The following is a 19,691-nucleotide window of genomic DNA, read 5'->3' on the forward strand; positions in this document are numbered from 1 at the left end:
CCAGAATTTGAGAAGTAAAGGGTAGTGAATACAGTCAGGATGGGAGGTGTGTTGGTTAGGAGAGGTCAGAACTCGAGATGGAGGGTGATGGATATAGTCAATATGGGAGATGTGGGGGTCAGGAGTGAGGGTCAGGAGTCGGGGGTCAGGAGTGAGGGTCAGGAGTCGGGATCAGGAGTCGGGGTCAGGAGTCTGGGTCAGAAGTCAAGGTCAGGAGTGAGGATCAGGAGTCAGGGTCAGGAGTAAGGGTTAGGAGTAAGGGTTAGGAGTCAGGGTCAGGAGTAAGGGTCAGGAGTCAGGGCTAGGAGTCAAGTTCAGGAGTAAGGGCCAGGAGTGAGTGTAAACAAATGAGAGGTAATGGGTAGTGGATGTATGGTTGGTATGGGAGGTGTGCTGGTAAGGAGAGAGGGTCAAGTTAAGAGGTAGTGGATATGATTAGTACAGATGTGTGTAAGTCAATAGAAAGGGTCAGGATTTGAGAGATAGAGGATACAGTAACTAAGGGAGGTGTGCCATCAGGAGAGAGGGTCAGAACTTGATATAGAGGATATAGTAAGTAAGGAAGGTGTGCCATCAGTAGAGAGGGTCAGAACTTGAGATAGAGAGGATATAGTAAGTAAGGAAGGTGTGCCATCAGGAGAGAGGGTCAGAACTTGAGATATAGAGGATATAGTAAGTAAGGAAGGTGTGCCATCAGGAGAGAGGGTCAGAACTTGAGATAGAGAGGATATTGTAAGGAAGGTGTGCCATCAGGAGAGAGGGTCAGAACTTGAGATATAGAGGATATAGTAAGTAAGGAAGGTGTGCCATCAGGAGAGAGGGTCAGAACTTGAGATAGAGAGGATATAGTAAGTAAGGAAGGTGTGCCATCAGGAGAGAGGGTCAGAACTTGAGATATAGAGGATATAGTAAGTAAGGAAGGTGTGCCTTCAGGAGAGAGGGTCAGAACTTGAATTTTCTGTTCAGAATTTTCTGCCATTAACAAAATTTGTGTTCATTGTACATGTAAAGTTTTTTGTGACAAATTCTAACAAAAAAATGACATCCCTTGCAGTCCATAATATACACATTGATGACATAACTCAAACTGTTGTACTTAGGTCTTCTGGGCCTTTGATTACACAGAAGATAAAGCTTAGTTTGGGAAGTGAACCCTGTTATCGTCTTTAAAACAAAACACGAGCCGAATACTTAAACAGGGTGTTGCAGTTAACTTCTTTCTATTAAACAGATAACTGTTCTTCTTCACTGTACTAATACCATCTTCAGAAGCAATCATACTGACGTTGTTTGCAGTTTCTAAATACTAATCAAGTATATTGTTAAAAGCATTCAATGCATTCTTCTGAATCGAATGACAATATATGTCTAGGGACACAAATTATTCCAGATTCAGTGCCTATGGTATGAGAAAACAAAAACACACACTAAATAATTCACACACTCTTTTTTAGTGTTATAGAAGGAAATAAATGAAAGTCCTAAATGAAACAAGATAACAAATACAGAGGTTCTGTTAATTTTTTTTTTTTTTTAATAATGTATTAAAAACTAAGGGTAGTATGACTGTAATTATATGGAATGCTGGTTGTTTCTGATTTGAGGCATAGAGTAAATTTATATTTTATTTAAAAAAGGTAAATAGATAAATAGATATTTCTTTGTTGTCCCTACTGAGAATGGAATACACAATCCGACGTTGCATACTGATTTCTTTTTTGTGAGATAAGGGGAATAACTCTAAAATGAAAAAAAAACCCAAACAAGGCAGTCATGTAAATTAGGCAGCTGACTGCTCACTGCTGGTGGGGTCCAGAGAGCAGTTATGTGGTGATAATCATTTGTGGTTTGTATACACAATATAGATCTCTATGATAAGATGACCTATATTGATACCGAACATAACGAGATACATCGAATTGTCACAACACCCATGGGCTGGAAACATACTACAATAAAATGGTCTTCAGGTCATACAAATTTGACACCGACAGAGGAGGAAGGAAATTTCTCGGACTTCTTCTTATATCAGCTGTCTTCTTGGTCTATTATTTTTACCAAGAGACATTTTCTACCCCTCAAGTAATCCGCCATGTACCCAGGCGAACGCCTTCCGTTGTCTTACGGGAGCTGAAATCGTTTGATGATGGAGATATTCATCGTGGATTGACAGGTCATCAAACACCGAACACCACATCCCAAGTACTTGGAGACGATGATGACGATGTGGAGGTAAGTTGTACAATGTCACTTTTAAACATAGTGATTAAAAATAGTTCAATAGTCATGGTCTGACTTGGCGTTGCTTATATTGGGAGACCTTTCAGGTTGTTGACATAAATGGCCTTGACCCGCTTTCATTTTCACCGGCGTTGATGTAAATGTGTTTAGTTCATAAAAGAAACGGGTTCAGCATTGGACAAAGTCTTTGGAATTATTGCAGTAACTTACATATGATAATATCACTTCTCTTTTTCATACAATCATTCATATTTCTTAAGATAGATTACTTGACCCACTTTACGAAACAATGTTTACAAAACTATCTGTGTTATATGTGTGTTGTGATTAAAATAGTAAATAACGTTCTTGAAAGGAACAGACACAAATAAGCCAAATTCTCAGCCATGATATTAATCCATTGTTTTGCAATATTGATTCTCTATTCTAGCCATAATTCTCGACCTGCTCCTTTAATACTTAACTATTGGCACTACATAATGTATCTGAGTAAAAAAGGGTCTTATACATATATAATTATCATATATGAAATCATTAAAAGTTTTTCAAATAAGAATGACTTTGACATCCATTCTAGGTCAACTGGAATTCAAGCATGTTGATAATTTTGTTGATGAATGTTACTGAATGACTAAGAAATGTTATCACAGTTGTACACTGAGTTGGAAAGCTGTTCCTATCTTCAAACAAATGATTTTGACCCAAATTGATATGTAAGACCACAACAATTGGACATATATGGTATTCAAAGACACTCACATAAAATTTGAGTTCACTCCCTTAATCAGAACATTAGGATTAAGATAGGAGGCTGTATACCGGGGTAAGTAATTATGTCATTGATATTAGTAACAAGACAAATATTGACATTTTATGTAATTAACAATGCTTACCTAGATATATATGTATCACTCTTTATGTGTTGTACCATACTGAGTTTTCTGGAAAAAAGATAAAACCATTTTTAAATCGTTAAGACCTACCAATAAAATTCCCTTCAAATTATTTAATTTAGATCAGGATATTTCATGTGTTTGGTTTTTATCAACAAAGGTTTTTCAGTACCAAAACCAACAGACTTTGCATGAAGGGTTGTCATGTTTGTTCAAATGATTGACCTTGATCTACTTTCAATGACACAGGGATCTAACATCTTATAATGTTTGGAAGACTTGTTTTCAATAGCCTATAAGCACAGGGTCTTGATAACTTGTTTGAGAACTGGGCTTTGAAGTTTGATGTAATTAATGAAATCTTCCTCATAAACTGCAGAATAGATGAGCAATTTAAGCCCATTGGGCCTCTTGTTACATATGTTAATTATTCAAAATACATACCTGTAATTAAATTGTTTAAAAGTGTTCTTATTTGATCTGGAGGAAAGGTATTTTGTACACTTATACAAAACTCTCTAATAGAGATGTATGTGTGATGTTTCAGTGTCGGGAAGTGCTGAACCAGAAAAAGGATGACAGGTGTGATTTTGTGAAACAGACTGATGACTGTCAGATTGACGAAGGCTTCTTGGATTACACCCAGTTTGTATACTGTGACTTCGGTTCTGGAGGACATTTAGTTGCGTTGGGAATGATTCTTCTGGTTAGTATGGAACGATTGAAATGATTAAAACAAAATATTTTGTAAAGTCATTTTGTAATTTTTTGTTTTCTAATATCCTGCAGTAAACAGCTCATTGTAAATAAGATTTTGTTTAATCTCACATTTTATCTTAACATAAAAAATTTGTTTTCTGTGACCCGTGACACATGTATCAACAATTTAACTGGGATGAAACCAGATAGCTTTAATTTGCAGTGTATGCTATGAATATTTATTTGATGATATGTGTGAGGAGATTTTGCTGAAATTCGTGATATCAGAAGTAGCATCTGTACAGTGTATTGTAAACCATGCTGAAGAAAAATATGAATGTTCTGTAGATAATCTAAGAAAAAATATATTTTGCCTGTGTTATTCCTACAACGAGTTCTGACTTTCAGTTTATATGGTGGATTTTCCTGTTCATAGGCCTCGCTGTTACAGCTGATGATTTGTAAGTAACTTCAGCAAATTAGATACTGATGGAGATTGAAGGAACAAATTCCTTTCTTGTCCTTATGTCCTTCTAGTCCAATCACAGATTTGATGATACAGCTTTGTTGACTTTTGTAACAGTTGAATATTGATATTATCAGTTATAGATCAATTTACAATGACAACGAATTTTTCGAGAAAAATGTTGAAAAATTATTTTTTGAAAATCATGAAATACATAGAATTACTATGTAGTTTATAATTTTCACAGGTCAATTTTTTATGATATATATATATATATATATAGATGGTGACCATAGTAACGCAGCTTAGATGTTTCCTTGATGTGAGATATATAATACACACACCTGAAATCTTTGCTGGAGATTTGTTTCATTAGCATTTCATTTTAGAATGAGAAATGATAAACATTTTTTTACTGTTGCTGTGTGTTGATTTGTGACTTCAGGGATTTCACATCAATGTATTTGGTTAATTCCAGCTTCTGCCCAGCCTTATCTGTGATATCGGAAACCATGCACCTCAGTCACAATGTAGCTGTATCCTTTATAGTGAACACCACAGAGACTTGACATGGATTCAGAACCAATAGCATCTGAATAAGTATATGGAATATGAAGTTTGGAATTTGTGACAATCAAGCTTACATTGTCTGAGCATGATTTTTTTTCATGTTGTAAGATTTACGTGTATGTCAAGAATATGAAATGCACTGATCACATGGTAGTCTATATACTCCTTAACTAATATTTAGGGTGTTACATTCCTGGCTTTTGGTAACGGTGCTCCAGATATTTTCTCTGCTATTGCTGCCATCGGCAATGCGAAGAATGGTGATGCTGGATTAGCTATCGGAGCCCTGTTTGGTATGAGATATTAGAAAATCCATGTGATAGAATGCTTTGTTAAGTTTACACTTTACATTATCAGAACCTCGACTCATCTTGTCTATTGTACCTGTTGGTGTAATTAGTGTGCTATCTTTATGTTGTACAATATGTTTTTCTCCATTTGTTCCATGTCTTATGTAAATGTGTTTTGTTTTGAAAATGTGAAAATGAATAAAATATAAATAAAAAAAAAAATTAAAAAAAAAGTTTACAATGAAATAATCAACTCAAAGGTGAAAAAGAAATTGATGTTTGTATATATACATTATTATTGTTCAGGTTTAAATGCATGATTGTACAATGAACCAAAATTTTTAGTGACTATTTTATTTCATTATTTAAACCAAAGACATTGTTTTCAAGGATAAATGATTTTTCGTTTGTTCTTAATTTACAAACAATTACTTCATATGAAGTCATATTTGTCACTTTTTATGTGTTTTGTTAATTGCCATGAAAACAAAGAAAGTTTCTTCACAACATGGAGTTACTCTTAATTTGGATTTCTGATGTTTAACAATGTATCACAATCATATACTTTTTAGTGATAGTTATTGTGCATGCTCCTTATTAATGAAACTGCTGTTTTTCCATGATTAAAAGCTTAATGTTATGTCTGGATGTAGCAATACTGAAAGAAAAGCATGTTATATACTGTACATGCTTTCTGCTGCTTGTGTTTATGTTAAGACAACTATCTTTATTACAGGAGCTGGTGTGTTTGTGACTACAATTGTAGCAGGGTCCATCGCTGTGATCTGTCCATTCCAAGCTATGCAGCGTCCATTTCTCAGGGATGTGATTTTTTATTTAGCTGCTGCCTTCTGGAGCTTCACCATTCTTTGGAAGAAGGAGATAAGGAAAATAGAGGCTATAGGTATTTGAGTAGGGAATTTTACTTTTGTTTTGGTAGTAAATAAAAATCTAAGGATTTGTAAACAAAAACAATCCTTTATCTGCCTGATTCCTACCTTCTTTATGCTATATTTTGTATAACATGGAACTGACTAAATGTCAAAATGTGATTTTTTAAATTTTGCACTTTGTTTTTAGAAATTAAGCTTGTTGTTTTTTTCAAACTTAAAGCAATGTATTAGAATGTCAGAGCTCTAGCACCTAGCACTGTATTAAGCCCTAAACCAGTTGTAGGGATCTAAGCAGTTCAAACCAGTTATTTGGTCAGTGATATATATGAGGAGCGGTGTTTTAGTCCCTAAACCAGTTGTAGGGATCTACGCAGATCAAGCTGGTTATTTGGTCAGTGATATATATAGGGAACAGTGTTTTAGTCCCTAAACCAGTTGTAGGGATCTAGGGTGATCAAGCTGGTTATTGGGTCGTCGTGCCATTTATAATCAGTGGTTAGTCTAATGTGTCAAATACACCATTTTCTGACAAGGGAGTGTGGCTACATCTCTTATATAAGACTGCATTATGTTATACATTGTTTAAACAGTTCACATTTACAATGTATTTTGATGCCCGCCTACTTTGTCTTACATTGTGTAAACAGTTCACATTTACAATGTATTTTGATGCCCGCCTACTTTGTTTTACATTGTGTAAACAGTTCACATTTACAATGTATTTTGATGCCCGCCTACTTTGTTATACATTGTGTAAACAGTTTACATTTACAATGTATTTTGATGCCCGCCTACTTTGTGTTACATTGTGTAAACAGTTCACATTGACAATGTATTTTGATGCCCGCCTACTTTGTTTTACATTGTGTAAACAATTCACATTTACAATGTATTTTGATGCCCGCCTACTTTGTTTTACATTGTGTAAACAGTTTACATTTACAATGTATTTTGATGCCCGCCTACTTTGTTTTACATTGTGTAAACAGTTTACATTTACAATGTATTTTGATGCCCGCCTACTTTGTTTTACATTGTGTAAACAGTTCACATTGACAATGTATTTTGATGCCCGCCTACTTTGTTTTACATTGTTTAAACAGTTTACATTTACAATGTATTTTGATGCCCGCCTTCTTTGTTTTGTAATCATGATGACATTGTGTATTATTCAATATAAGTAAAAAGGATGTTTCTTTTGAAGGTTTCATTCTGATGTATGTTGCTTATGTACTCGTGGTTGTGATTGGGCGCTATATTTATCAGAAGTACAAGAGTTCCATTCCATGTAAGTACATCTATTTAGTTATGTATGATTTTCCTATTGTAGAAGCAATTTACATACATTTGATCAGTTTTGAAGCCATAACTGGATCCTTAAACAAATATTAGCTGTCAATATTTTAATGTCATTGGAATTAAATGTAGTTATTGAATCTAAGTTTTGTCAGATGTGTTGTTTGGCTTGTGTTATATGACCTATGTCTGTCTTGGGTCTTCGTAATCTGATAATAAAATGGTGTTGTACAATTCTAGATAGTATAGGAATGTTTTAATATGCCTATCGTAATAGGAAAAAGGGATTACTTTTTCAAAAAATACTGATTAATTTTGTAAGAAAATATCATCTGTCAAGCTGAATCATTCATACATGAAGCGTATGGATTTAAAGTTTTTTCATTAACAATACTCTGGCTGATTTCCACTACTGGAAGATAAAGATGTATCCAGTTTTTGTTGTAGTGTTAGATTACATAGTTATATCTTTCAGGTGAAATGGCAACTGAAAACACATCTAATATTAAAGAGAATTGTTACATTCTAAGAAAAATGATTCCTTCAGTATTATGACTGTGTATTGGAATACAATACAAGGGCCTCTTATAAATTATGTAAAATTGAGACAATTGTTCAATGGAAGGAATGAAAAACTTCACAATGCCATGCAAGAGTTTGTAGTTTTGCTTTCTTTTACTATATAGCTATTCCTATTTGACTTTTGTGTCTTAGTACAGAACGGTGAGGTCAGGAATGATGAAGAGGATGAACCATATGAGACCATTCCAGGCAAACATAGCAGCTCAGGTACAGCCTACATGTTGTCATCAAGCCTATGGTTGTCCACCCCTCTGTATCAATTTCTGACATTAATGTGGCTTCCACCCTACATGTATTTTGTCCTCCAGCCTTTGTCAACAAACCTAAAACCTATGTTCTTCTTCAGCCTATATACATTCTTATACATAGGCTGAAAGAAAACGATATAGGTAAGGTTTGCAGACAATTTCTGAAGGACAGCACCTATTTGATCCTTTGTCTATGTGTCCTCCAGTCTATGCTCTCATAAAGTCTGTGTTGTCCTCTTGTCTATGCTATCCTATAGTCTATGTTGTGCTGCAGTCTACACTATCCTACAGTCTATGTGTCCTCCTGTCTACACTATCCTATAGTCTATGTTGTCCTCCAGTCTACACTATCCTATAGTCTATGTGTCCTCCAGTCTACACTATCCTATAGTCTATGTTGTCCTCCAGTCTACACTATCCTATAGTCTATGTGTCCTCCAGTCTACACTATCCTATAGTCTATGTGTCCTCCAGTCTACACTATCCTATAGTCTATGTTGTCCTCCAGTCTACACTATCCTATGGTTTATGTGTCCTCCAGTCTACGCTATCCTATAGTCTATGTGTCCTCCAGTCTACACTATCCTATAGTCTATGTGTCCTCCAGTCTATGCTATCCTGTAGTCTATGTGTGTCCTCCAGTCTACGCTATCCTATAGTCTATGTGTCCTCAAGTCTACGCTATCCCATAGTCTATGTGTCCTCTAGTCTATGCTGTCCTATAGTCTACACTATCCTATAGTCTATGTTGTCCTCCAGTCTACACTATCGTATGGTTTATGTGTCCTCCCGTCTATGCTATCCTATGGTTTATGTGTCCTCTAGTCTACACTATCCTATAGTTTATGTTGTCCTCCAGTCTACACTATCCTATGGTTTATGTGTCCTCCAGTCTAAGCTATCCTTCACTCTATGTTGTTCTCAGATTATTCACAATTGGTAGAAAAGTAAAGACCTTGCAGTTACAGCTACATCATATGAGCCATATATATCACATTTATCTCACATCATCAGAGCGAGAGGATACAGCTACATTATATGAACCATATATATCACATTTATCTCACAGCATCAGAGCGAGAGGATACAGCTACATCATATGAGCCATATATATCACATTTATCTCACAGCATCAGAGCAAGAGGATACAGCTACATTATATGAACCATATATATCACATTTATCTCACAGCATCAGAGCGAGAGGATACAGCTACATTATATGAACCATATATATCACATTTATCTCACAGCATCAGAGCGAGAGGATACAGCTACATTATATGAGCCATATATATCACATTTATCTCACAGCATCAGAGCGAGAGGATACAGCTACATTATATGAACCATATATATCACATTCATTCACAGCATCAGAGCGAGAGGATACAGCTACATTATATGAACCATATATATCACATTTATCTCACAGCATCAGAGCGAGAGGATACAGCTACATTATATGAGCCATATATATCACATTCATTCACAGCATCAGAGCGAGAGGATACAGCTACATTATATGAACCATATATATCACATTTATCTCACAGCATCAGAGCGAGAGGATACAGCTACATTATATGAGCCATATATATCACATTTATCTCACAGCATCAGAGCGAGAGGATACAGCTACATTATATGAACCATATATATCACATTTATCTCACAGCATCAGAGAGAGACCCTCTTCTTGATGACAGAATAAACCGGTCTGTGGAAGAGAGTGATGATGTAGAGACCAGAGGTGCCTTTAAAGACTTCCTGTCAGCCATTAACCCCATAGACACGGAAAAGTGGCCTGAAATGAAAATATATACAAAAATCTACGAAGTGTTTAAGGTATCTGTGTAATCATTGTGTTGTACATTGTATCTATGTCATCATGGTATTTTATACTTATATTTTAGATTAATTTGTAAATTGATTTGATTTTATAATGCTATGATACGTTTTTAGCTCACCTGGATATAATCATCAGCATTACTGTAACAATTAAGTTTATTAATAACTAATTAAGTAATAATGAAAAGGGAAGGTTTCATTACACAACCTTGTAGTACCACTATTATGTTATTTTTCTGTGGCACTAAGACTATATAGATATAAGTGATATCTATATACGTAAAATTGTTTTGTGTACATGTATTATGGAAAAAATACAAAATATTATAAGATTGTAAAAGTATACATATCATAAACATTATCTAAATCTTTGTCAATATTTGTGCTTGTTCCTGCCAAACGTGTTTGCTATGCTCTTAGCATAAAAATATGGAAAACATTAGGAAAATGACAAAAAGTATTAAAAATAACTTTGAAACATGAAACAGATACTTTCCATGATGTAGACAGTTTTTATTTACCAACATTTCAATAAAAAAGATGTAAAATGTTAATATCAGTACTAATTTTGTCAGTCATTCAATGACATTGTCAATTTTCTGTTCCCAATTTTCACATACTACTACATGTATTATCATAGATACCCAACATTTGTCTTCAAAATTTCTTGCACTACAGTACATGTACTACATTTGAAACTTTATCTGCATGTATCCGTCTAACTGCTTTTATCACTAGACCTCCACATGCGGGGCAGTCACCTGATCATTTATATTGTACATTTTGATGGTTACAGGCCCCGATTATGTTTCTGCTTGTCATCACCGTGCCTGTAGTTGACTATGATGAAGACAAACATAAGTGGAATCGCTACCTCAACTCACTACAATGTTTCACAGGACTGTTTTTTAGTTCTCTGGCTACAAAAGGCAAGTTAAGTATTCCTTAAGTACTCAAATTTCTAAATCAACAAGCTATTACAAACAATTGTAATCTGAAGTATGATTAAAAAAATTCTGCTTTAGAGAGCAAGTTGCTATGCTGTAGATTGTGTGAAGAAAAGGCTAAAAGCAGGTGTCCTACAACATGGCATTGTCATTCTTTTTCAAAACACTACATGTATAAAGTCACATCAGCTGACTTAATTTTAACTGAATATAATTATGTATAATGTCTGAGGTATTATTGGGTCAAGGGAAGTTAATTATGGAAATACAGGTGGAAACAAAGAATATGACGGAGACCATAATTTATAAGAAGTACGATTAGTTTTAAAACTTTTTTCAAAATATTAAGTGTAATTGGCATATAACAAAATGTATTTAATTTATGTAATGAAAAAGTACTGAAATAATTGTTTGATGATATGATAACATTATTTTGTTTATGGGTTGTTTCCTGTTTTGTTTTTTGTTGTAGTAACCTTTTTGTTGTCGTTGGTTACTATGATAATTTGTATGTTTATTATTTAAACTTCCAACAGTTGGATTTGATACCATTGGCGGCACGTTTCCACTGTGGGCACTAAGTCTCATCATAGGAGCTGGTCTGTCCCTTCTTGTGTTCTTTACCTCAAAAGATGAGGTACAACCAAAATATCATCCAGTAAGTTTTGTGGCCTGACTTGCTTACCTTAACAGTCTTTCGTAGGGTGATTTATAGGCATTCAGAATCATTTACCTAACGGTTGAAGATAAGACCTATGTATTTGTCTTTGTTAACCACCTTAATTTTTCCATTATCTTCATCTTCTTGAAGGTAGGCACATATGAATGAGAAGATTAATTTTATTTTTGGTTTAAAATAAGCTTGGCGCCAACTTGACACCTTGCATACTGTACATATTTAATGTGAAATGTTTGTTGTTAAGAAACTTTCGTTGTTAGCGTTGAACCACAAAATAAAACTTACAAATAGTAAAACTTCGGATAATGTTGTCATGTGTTATGTTCTATCAAGGAAAGCTATGTCTTTTCTTTGGAAGTTTTTACCCATTGATTGATTTTCTTTGAACCACAAGAAAACTACCCACTAACACTGTTGTCCTTCAGTCGGGGATAGTTAATATTATTGTACAAAACATGATTTCTTGGTTGTACGTCCTGAGTAAGGATAGATGGTAGATTGTCTTGAAAACTGGACATAGTGCATGCTAAGAGTATTAATTCTCTGCATCACTTCATTGTTAATTCATTGTATCTAAAAAGTAATTAAAGTTAACTGACTAGAAATGATCTTTGAAGTAAGCACATGAGATCGTTGAGTATCAATGGAATATCACAACGTTTCAGTTAAATTTATGATTTCCATTTATTTCAGGTCTTTGCCTATCTTGGTTTTCTTGTAGCTTGTATCTGGATTTACTCTGTGGCCAATGAAATTGTCAACATCCTTCAGGTAAAACGAGCACAAGAATCATCAAATTGCAATTGAAATTAAACTTTGTATTTACAGATCAAAATCTCGGGTATATAAATTTGTATGTTAACTTTTGACAAGGTTAATGCAGGAACTCCAGAAAAGTTGTGAAGAGAACATAAGCAATATTATATCATAATTTTAGGAAATACAGAATGGAAATTATATATACTGAAAGGATAAAGAAACGCTTCTTAAATTGTAAAAAAAATTTCTTGAATATACTATGCCTTATTAAAAAGTAAGAGGAATATAAGGGCACCTTACCAATCACCCATTATATGTTAAAAATCAGTCATCCGTGACAAAAAATTTATCTATACTGGTGCATATAAATTACTAATATACTGTGATGTTGCAAATTCATGCATCCTTTTCCGTTCAAACTAGTGTCGATTTTTGACTATCATCAAGACACATGATTGCCAATACATTTTCAGTAGGAAGAATTAATTACAGACTGAGATTCGAGCATCAGTATGTAATGTTATGATGTTGAGATTGATTCAGTAGGCTTGCCAATCTGTATGACAGGAGATTAATGGCAGCTGAAACTGCATGAAATACTATTGGTAAGGGAAACCAAAAGCTGAGAGGCAATGTAGAAATAGATGGAGAGAGGCATATTTTGTACACAATATATGTGATGGGAAAATTTTGCAGCCCAGAACATCATCCTTATTGATTGATCTCTATAAAGCCCTGATTTGTCCCAAATCGAACACTTGTGGGACAAATTAGACAGATATTTCAATACATTTACAGAGGAATGGAAATATATTCCTCAACAGACAGTCAATTTTCTTATGAACTACTTGCAACTCTGAATCAGAGAGGCTTTACCTGTTCGGGAAGGGTACACACAATATTAAGGATTAGTCTGTCAACTGTCATTATTTCAACTAAGTGTATATTAGGGTACCCTAATTCAAGGCAGCCTACTGAATGCCTCATTTGTCAAAAATCTCAAAAAAATTTTAAGACTGATGGTCCAATATCCCAAGGTGACTATTGCCTTTTCATATTTTGGCATATTTCTTATAGGTATTACTTTATCTAACCGTAAAGTTGAAGTTGCATTTTTTTCTCTCATAATATTTGTTCCCTATAAGTTAAAGTATTTATAAGAAAAGATAATTAAAAATAAAAATATTGAAATTGGAAACTTCTTTACATTTCAGACTTTTGGGATCGTGCTCAATATCAGTAATGCTATTTTGGGTCTCACCCTGCTTGCTTGGGGAAATAGTATTGGTGGTAAGTCCTAGTATCCTTAAGTTATATATTTCCTGTGATAAGTTTCATTTACATTAAGATTTTAGTCTCAAAATGTAAATATACATTTCTGGTGCCGAACTCCTAATGCTGATGTATTGCTTCATCTTCTAAAGGATTAATGTTTTGCAATGTTCTTTATGATATAAAATCATTTTTATGTTTATACAAAAGTGTATGTATTTGTACTTGAAGTAATGCTAACTTGTTTACCAACAGATTTGATTGCTGATACAGTAATGGCTAGACAAGGCTATCCTAGGATGGGCATATCAGCCTGCTTTGGTGGACCATTATTTAGTATCCTTTCACAAATTCAAAACAATAAACCATATACCATCCTATCCCAGTCATCTGTGTTTCAGTAGTCTCGAAATATTGCATTTCAGGTCGGGAATCCTAGGGAACAATTTTCCTCAATTTTATTTTGACTGTGACTCGACAATCCAGAAATATACTCTTTGGTTCCAGAAATAATCTGTACACTAAATTTTCCCTGAAAATTATGGTATTTATATTAAAATTTGGTTGTAAGATGACAAACATCACTGAGGAAATTTTTGTACAATTATGTGGTGTGCAAGATGGAATCAGACATAGAAAAACAGCTAGACAATATTATGAACAAACTCGGGAAAGACTACACGGAGTCAGTGGGTCAAGTTCTCAAAAAAAGAGAACTGACTTAATAACAAAGAAACTGTCTGGCATATTTTACACATTTCATATCACACAATTCCTAAATATATGAGGTCATTGTGGCAACCATACTTTGCTGTGGTCTTTTTCAACCTGCATATCTGTGGAAATAAAAGAGTAAACCATATTCAGGGATACATATTTGTTTAAAATCGTAACGAAATGCTGAAGATCATAAATGAATTGCTGGTGTCTTTAAAGGAAAATATTACACAAACAAGAGGAGAAGAAACAAGATCAGGAAGCAGAAGAACAGCAAAATCTCTTCAGTTTACATGACATTGACTTATTTTTGGAATATGAGTTGAAGCTTATTCAAAACTCATCACATTCTTTTCTCCGACACATTATTGGGGTGGAGCATTCTATCTTTTGAGTGCCTAAAACAGATATGACTTTCTTCTGAAAATTGTTTTTTTATGTATTCCAATATCTATTGTCACCATTTGTTTCCATTTCACTTCAGATATAACTATGTTGGGCAATTCATTTGGTCCAAGCTTAAATCTTCGACCCTTTTTAAAAAAGTATTCATAATGGGGCAGGAACTGATTCTCATTTACCAAAACATTGATTTGTCAGTGAACAGTTTTCATCTGCAGAAGAATATTAAATCACCCCAGCACCACAGATGGCTGTGTAATAGGAAGTAGTAACAGAAAAAATGTCCAAGGTAAGGTTGAATCTAGTGACCAGACAGTGTCTAGACAGACACTCTATCACTCGACTAGAGGGAAATTCCTATTTTCCAGGGCTTATAAGGACATCCATACTCACAACTTCTCTTTTACTCCCTCCTTTACAAAGTCTCCGACAACAGTAGCCCAGGTTTGGTATCTCCAAGGAAGTATCTCAATCTTGTAGAGCTCCTAACCTTGGAATGGTCATCAACACCAAATCTGTAATCTGTAGTAATTAGCAACCTTAGGTCTCTAGCAAGACATTCAACACTTGACTAAAGGAAAATTCCACTAGCATGTAGTATGTACTCTCCACTTCAGTAATAGGATGAGAACTTTGTATGTTTACTGAGATGAAGAGACTGGGACAAGATGTAGAAAGGTTCTACTCCCACATGTAATAAGATAGATGACATACGAGGAAACCTGATTTGTCTGATGTATGAAATGAATTCTGTTAATTTTCTGGTGGTCTTCGATAACCAGTTCACATCACGATTTTAATGAAAGGTGTACTCTTGGTGGCATGTATCTCAATACTGTTGAGAAAATCATCCTCAGTAGACTTTCAAATCCAGATGACATTACCACAGGTGCTTCAGACAAGAGGGTAAAGATGCAGTTGCCACGTAGACTTGTAGATAATGTGGGAAGAGTGTTATCAAATCAATGGATTGGTGAAAGAGTCATTTATATGTTCTGCAGGGACTATTGTGATTGCTTGAGGATATAGAATTACTTCAGACGTTCACAGAAACAAGATACATGCTTTAACCATTATTCTTTACCTTGATGTGTAATGCTTTCCAAATACGTTATATCAGTCTTTGATTCCTTATCTTTGTTTAGATTTACTTCTTGGTATAGGTATACCTTTCACAGTGGCTACAATCAAAAATGGAAGTGACTATCAGGTAAGACTAAATGTCAGCTTTGCTTCCAGATAGTTCTGACAATGATTATGACTCTTGAGCAAGGACAATCGAAGGTGTAATGTGACATATACACGTACGTCCAGACCACTGGTAGTAAGATATGGCAAATGTAAAAAAAAGAAGAAATGCTTTATCATTGACTTAGGTTCCATCAACTTATAAAATTAACATGTGATTTTGTGCTAAGCAGTTCATGTTAATGGAAATATATGCAAGATTCTTATTCTTTTCAGCTCGAGATAACATTCGAAGAGGTTGTGCTGGCAGCATTCCTTATGTTGAGCTTAATCGTGTCTCTTCTAGTTGTTCCACTGTCTAAATTTAAAATGTCTCGTATGTACGGTTTGATACTTATAGTACTGTACATAGTATTTCTGGTTGTGGCCATTTTAGCCGAGACAAATGTTATTGATGTGAAGATATAATTTTTCTCCTGTAAGGGATGACGAATTTTGGACAAGTCTAATTTGCTACTACAACCTTTTGTTCTAGATTAAGTGTGATCAAATGTTGTGATGCAAGTATGAATGTTTGTTAAAATTACTTTATTTTGAATGGTATTTTCGGACAGTTCTATTTTTCGATATTTTCGTTATTTTTAATTTGAACTTTAGTAAAAATGGGATAAAAAGTCAGGAAAAAAAAATTACAGATTAATTCTCTGCGAAGTAGAATCGTTTATTTCATTTTACTCAATTAACCCTTAACCTCAGATATTGTGTATTCATTAAGTCTAGAGAAGAATGCTCTATCTAAATAAGTAAAACTCAGAGGCTGTACTGGTTACAAGTCGATGTAGGAAGTAGGTGTAATCTTACGATTTGTTGTTGTGACATCATAATTCATCATTACTTGATTAAAATGTTCGGCTGATTATTTACTGTCGTTCAACGATAGTCGTATATAATAAACAAAAACTGAATATATAAACAACGTTAATCATAGTTTGAATAATTCGAACGTCTTGCGAAATATTCCACCTAACTTACATAAAATATCTTTATTTTTTTTATTTCATAATTTTTACATGTTTTACTGACAATGTTTATTTATATATTTTCATTATTTATGAGTACACTACAAGTATACATTATACAATATTAGTGTGTGTGTTGTTATATTTACAGTGATAACTACCTAGCAGGTGTTTGTAGCAACACTCGCTGTTAATGACAAATTGTTAATTATTCATCTCAATAACCAATATCCTGCAGTTATGTTAGACGAGATTATGAACAATGACATCAGAAAAAAATATCAAATGATGGAGAATTTTTTTTGTCTGTGATAATTTGTTTTTTGACCAAATTTAATGTCATAGTATATTTTCTGACTGTGCATCAATGACACCGTGACTCAAAAGACCATGAGTAACGACATCATGACTCAACAGACCCAGAGTTGATAATTATAAGATAATAAAATGATATTTGAAATTATTATGCTAATCCATCCAATGTAAATGTTTTATTGGGATCAAAGTTCGCCACTTACATCAACCCTTTGATGATAATGAATAACAGGTTTATTTTGATAAGGTTGTGTTCTGTTCATGTCCGAACACATTGTGTCCTCAACTGTGTAATGTTACGTTTAAGTACACTATTTTTCAATAGATGTCCTCAGGTTTGTGTCTGTATTGTAGTATTATTTGTATGTATACAACGTTGTTTTAATATGATCCAATATTACAAAATTTCGAAATTATTGAATTTTGGGTAGATGCACCTCCATTCATCTCCCAATTGATTTTTATTTTTCTTGCATGTCTTTAGAATTTTACACTTTGAGTCACTGAACAAAACTTGTATGATGCAACTTAATTCATTGTTTGACATGTACTTTTATCTAAAAGTAAAATTGTATTGAAAGCTATCATTTACTTGTGTCTTTTAAAAATTCTGTTACACATCAACGATGACTTGTAATGGATTTACTAGTGAAAACATTATAGATCCTTATTTAGTTCTGACTTCCTTCAGCAGATTCTAAATTTTAAGGCGGTTACAACAATTCGGGAGATAAATGATACAGTAGTCAGTATTTAAATTGCTTCAACAAAGTAGCCTGCCTTATTTTGAATTTACAATGATGTATTCAGTAGACAGAAATATTTGTATTTATATCCTACATGTAATTTTGCTGAAATCTTACGATGATGTTTTAAAGAATACATATCTTTGGATATTCGTCCTGATTTTGCCGTTGGTTGATTTTAAACTGATGACCGGTATTGACACTGACTTTCAGCTAGATATATATTAATGAGCTTGAGTGATGATACTACAAGACACGAAAACGGAATTATGATTGATCCCAAACTTTATCTGTCCATAGAAAAATGACGTTTGTCCATTGACAAAAGTCCATGGGCACCGTATAGCCATATGGTTTTGTCTTAAGATAAGTTTTTCTAAGTCAGAACAAACCTTCAGTGATACATTTCATTATCATAGACTACACTAATGTTTACAAGTTTTTCATGTTATATCTTTGAAAAGGAAAGATGCATGCTTACGGAAATTGATTTAAGGATGTGCTCCCTTGAGAATTCTAAGTATATTAGTTCAATTAATCTATTACTTTAAACCCTACGGTTTATCAGTTAAAACACTTAAGTCAAATAAATATGGTTAGAATTCATTTGATATTAAACTGTGTCCTACTTCCGGTCAAACATCAGAGGAGTACATCCTGACAAGGCTGAATTGACGTTTTGGTGCAATGTTGTCGATATCATATCATTGGCTGACTCAATTTTCATTTTGTATGCATGTATGTTTCCATAGCAACTGTTCCAGCTTTCCTCAATGTAACTGGATTTTGATTTGATTGAAATGCTACTCATATCACATGTTATCTATATATTTTGAGTTCAAGAATTAGTATGTTCAATGTTTATATTTGTATATGTATGTATGGATGTATGTTGCAAGTCGATTGTTCATTTATCTTCTTTCTTTCAAATTAATTTGATATCCGTTCACCCATATCCTTTCCCGTGTACTTATCTAAATAAAGGGTGACCATGGATTTATAGTTTGATATATTTGAATATTGCATTCAAACAAACATTTCCCATGGTCATGTACGTTTGTGGAATCTTTAAAGGAACCTGAACGTTCCATAAATTCAATGCAAGATTTTATTGGGAAAAACCATGTATTAACTTATGTTTTGACTATCAGAAGTGAACACAATTTTTTAAAACTTGTTTGTACTTAAATATCCACGGAAATTGTACATGTGAGATTTCGTTGTTACATTGTTTGATATTGTGTTCATATTTATGTTTAAATGTTACATGGTTCTAAGACTTTGTGCATTAATAACCAATCGTTATTGGAAAAAATGCGATTTCCAACATCTTGTTTTGAATTATAAGCGCATGTTATTCTGTAAACCATCTTTTTCTTCATTGTTATTTTCAGGATGTAATAAAAGATAATATAATGATGACAAATAGTAACATTGAATTAACCATCGCAAACTTGTTATGAAACAAAACTCGTGAAAGTTAGTTGTCGTGAAAGAAAATTGGTTAACAGTATGAGATAGATGTATTTGTATATTTTGAATAAACATAGTATTTTTGACATGATATGTGTTGAATGTTGATGTTATTTAATCTAACGTGTATTTGAAGATAACATTTG

The 19,691-nt window shown here is 33.8% G+C and overlaps 1 protein-coding gene across 1 annotated transcript; it reads left to right on the forward strand.

The window, feature by feature from the left end:
- The first annotated feature begins 102 nt into the window (after window positions 1-102).
- Window positions 103-16,598, forward strand: LOC132547615 (mitochondrial sodium/calcium exchanger protein-like). The gene is made up of 17 exons (XM_060211399.1): window positions 103-235; window positions 2,063-2,232; window positions 3,682-3,840; window positions 4,242-4,294; window positions 4,778-4,835; window positions 5,051-5,162; window positions 5,896-6,063; window positions 7,257-7,340; window positions 8,063-8,137; window positions 9,856-10,025; window positions 10,825-10,957; window positions 11,512-11,633; window positions 12,348-12,425; window positions 13,628-13,703; window positions 13,941-14,021; window positions 15,950-16,014; window positions 16,269-16,598. The coding sequence occupies exons 1-17, from the start codon at window positions 103-105 to the stop codon at window positions 16,458-16,460; spliced, it is 1,929 nt and encodes a 642-aa protein (XP_060067382.1). The 3' UTR covers window positions 16,461-16,598.
- Window positions 16,599-19,691: the final 3,093 nt, after the last annotated feature.

The sequence above is a fragment of the Ylistrum balloti genome, unplaced genomic scaffold (assembly GCF_031769215.1).
Source record: "Ylistrum balloti isolate Yb309-2 unplaced genomic scaffold, AGI_CSIRO_Ybal_v1 Utg369964, whole genome shotgun sequence".
Classification (NCBI taxonomy): Eukaryota; Metazoa; Mollusca; class Bivalvia; order Pectinida; family Pectinidae; genus Ylistrum; species Ylistrum balloti.

Bases quoted from the DNA above. Each gene is read 5' to 3' on its own strand.
- LOC132547615 (XM_060211399.1), top strand. From the start codon at position 103: ATGGGAGATGTGGGGGTCAGGAGTGAGGGTCAGGAGTCGGGGGTCAGG. The intron at 6,064-7,256 runs GTATTTGAGTAG...TTTCTTTTGAAG, and splicing joins AAGGAAAATAGAGGCTATAG to GTTTCATTCTGATGTATGTT. The intron at 7,341-8,062 runs GTAAGTACATCT...TTTGTGTCTTAG, and splicing joins GTACAAGAGTTCCATTCCAT to TACAGAACGGTGAGGTCAGG.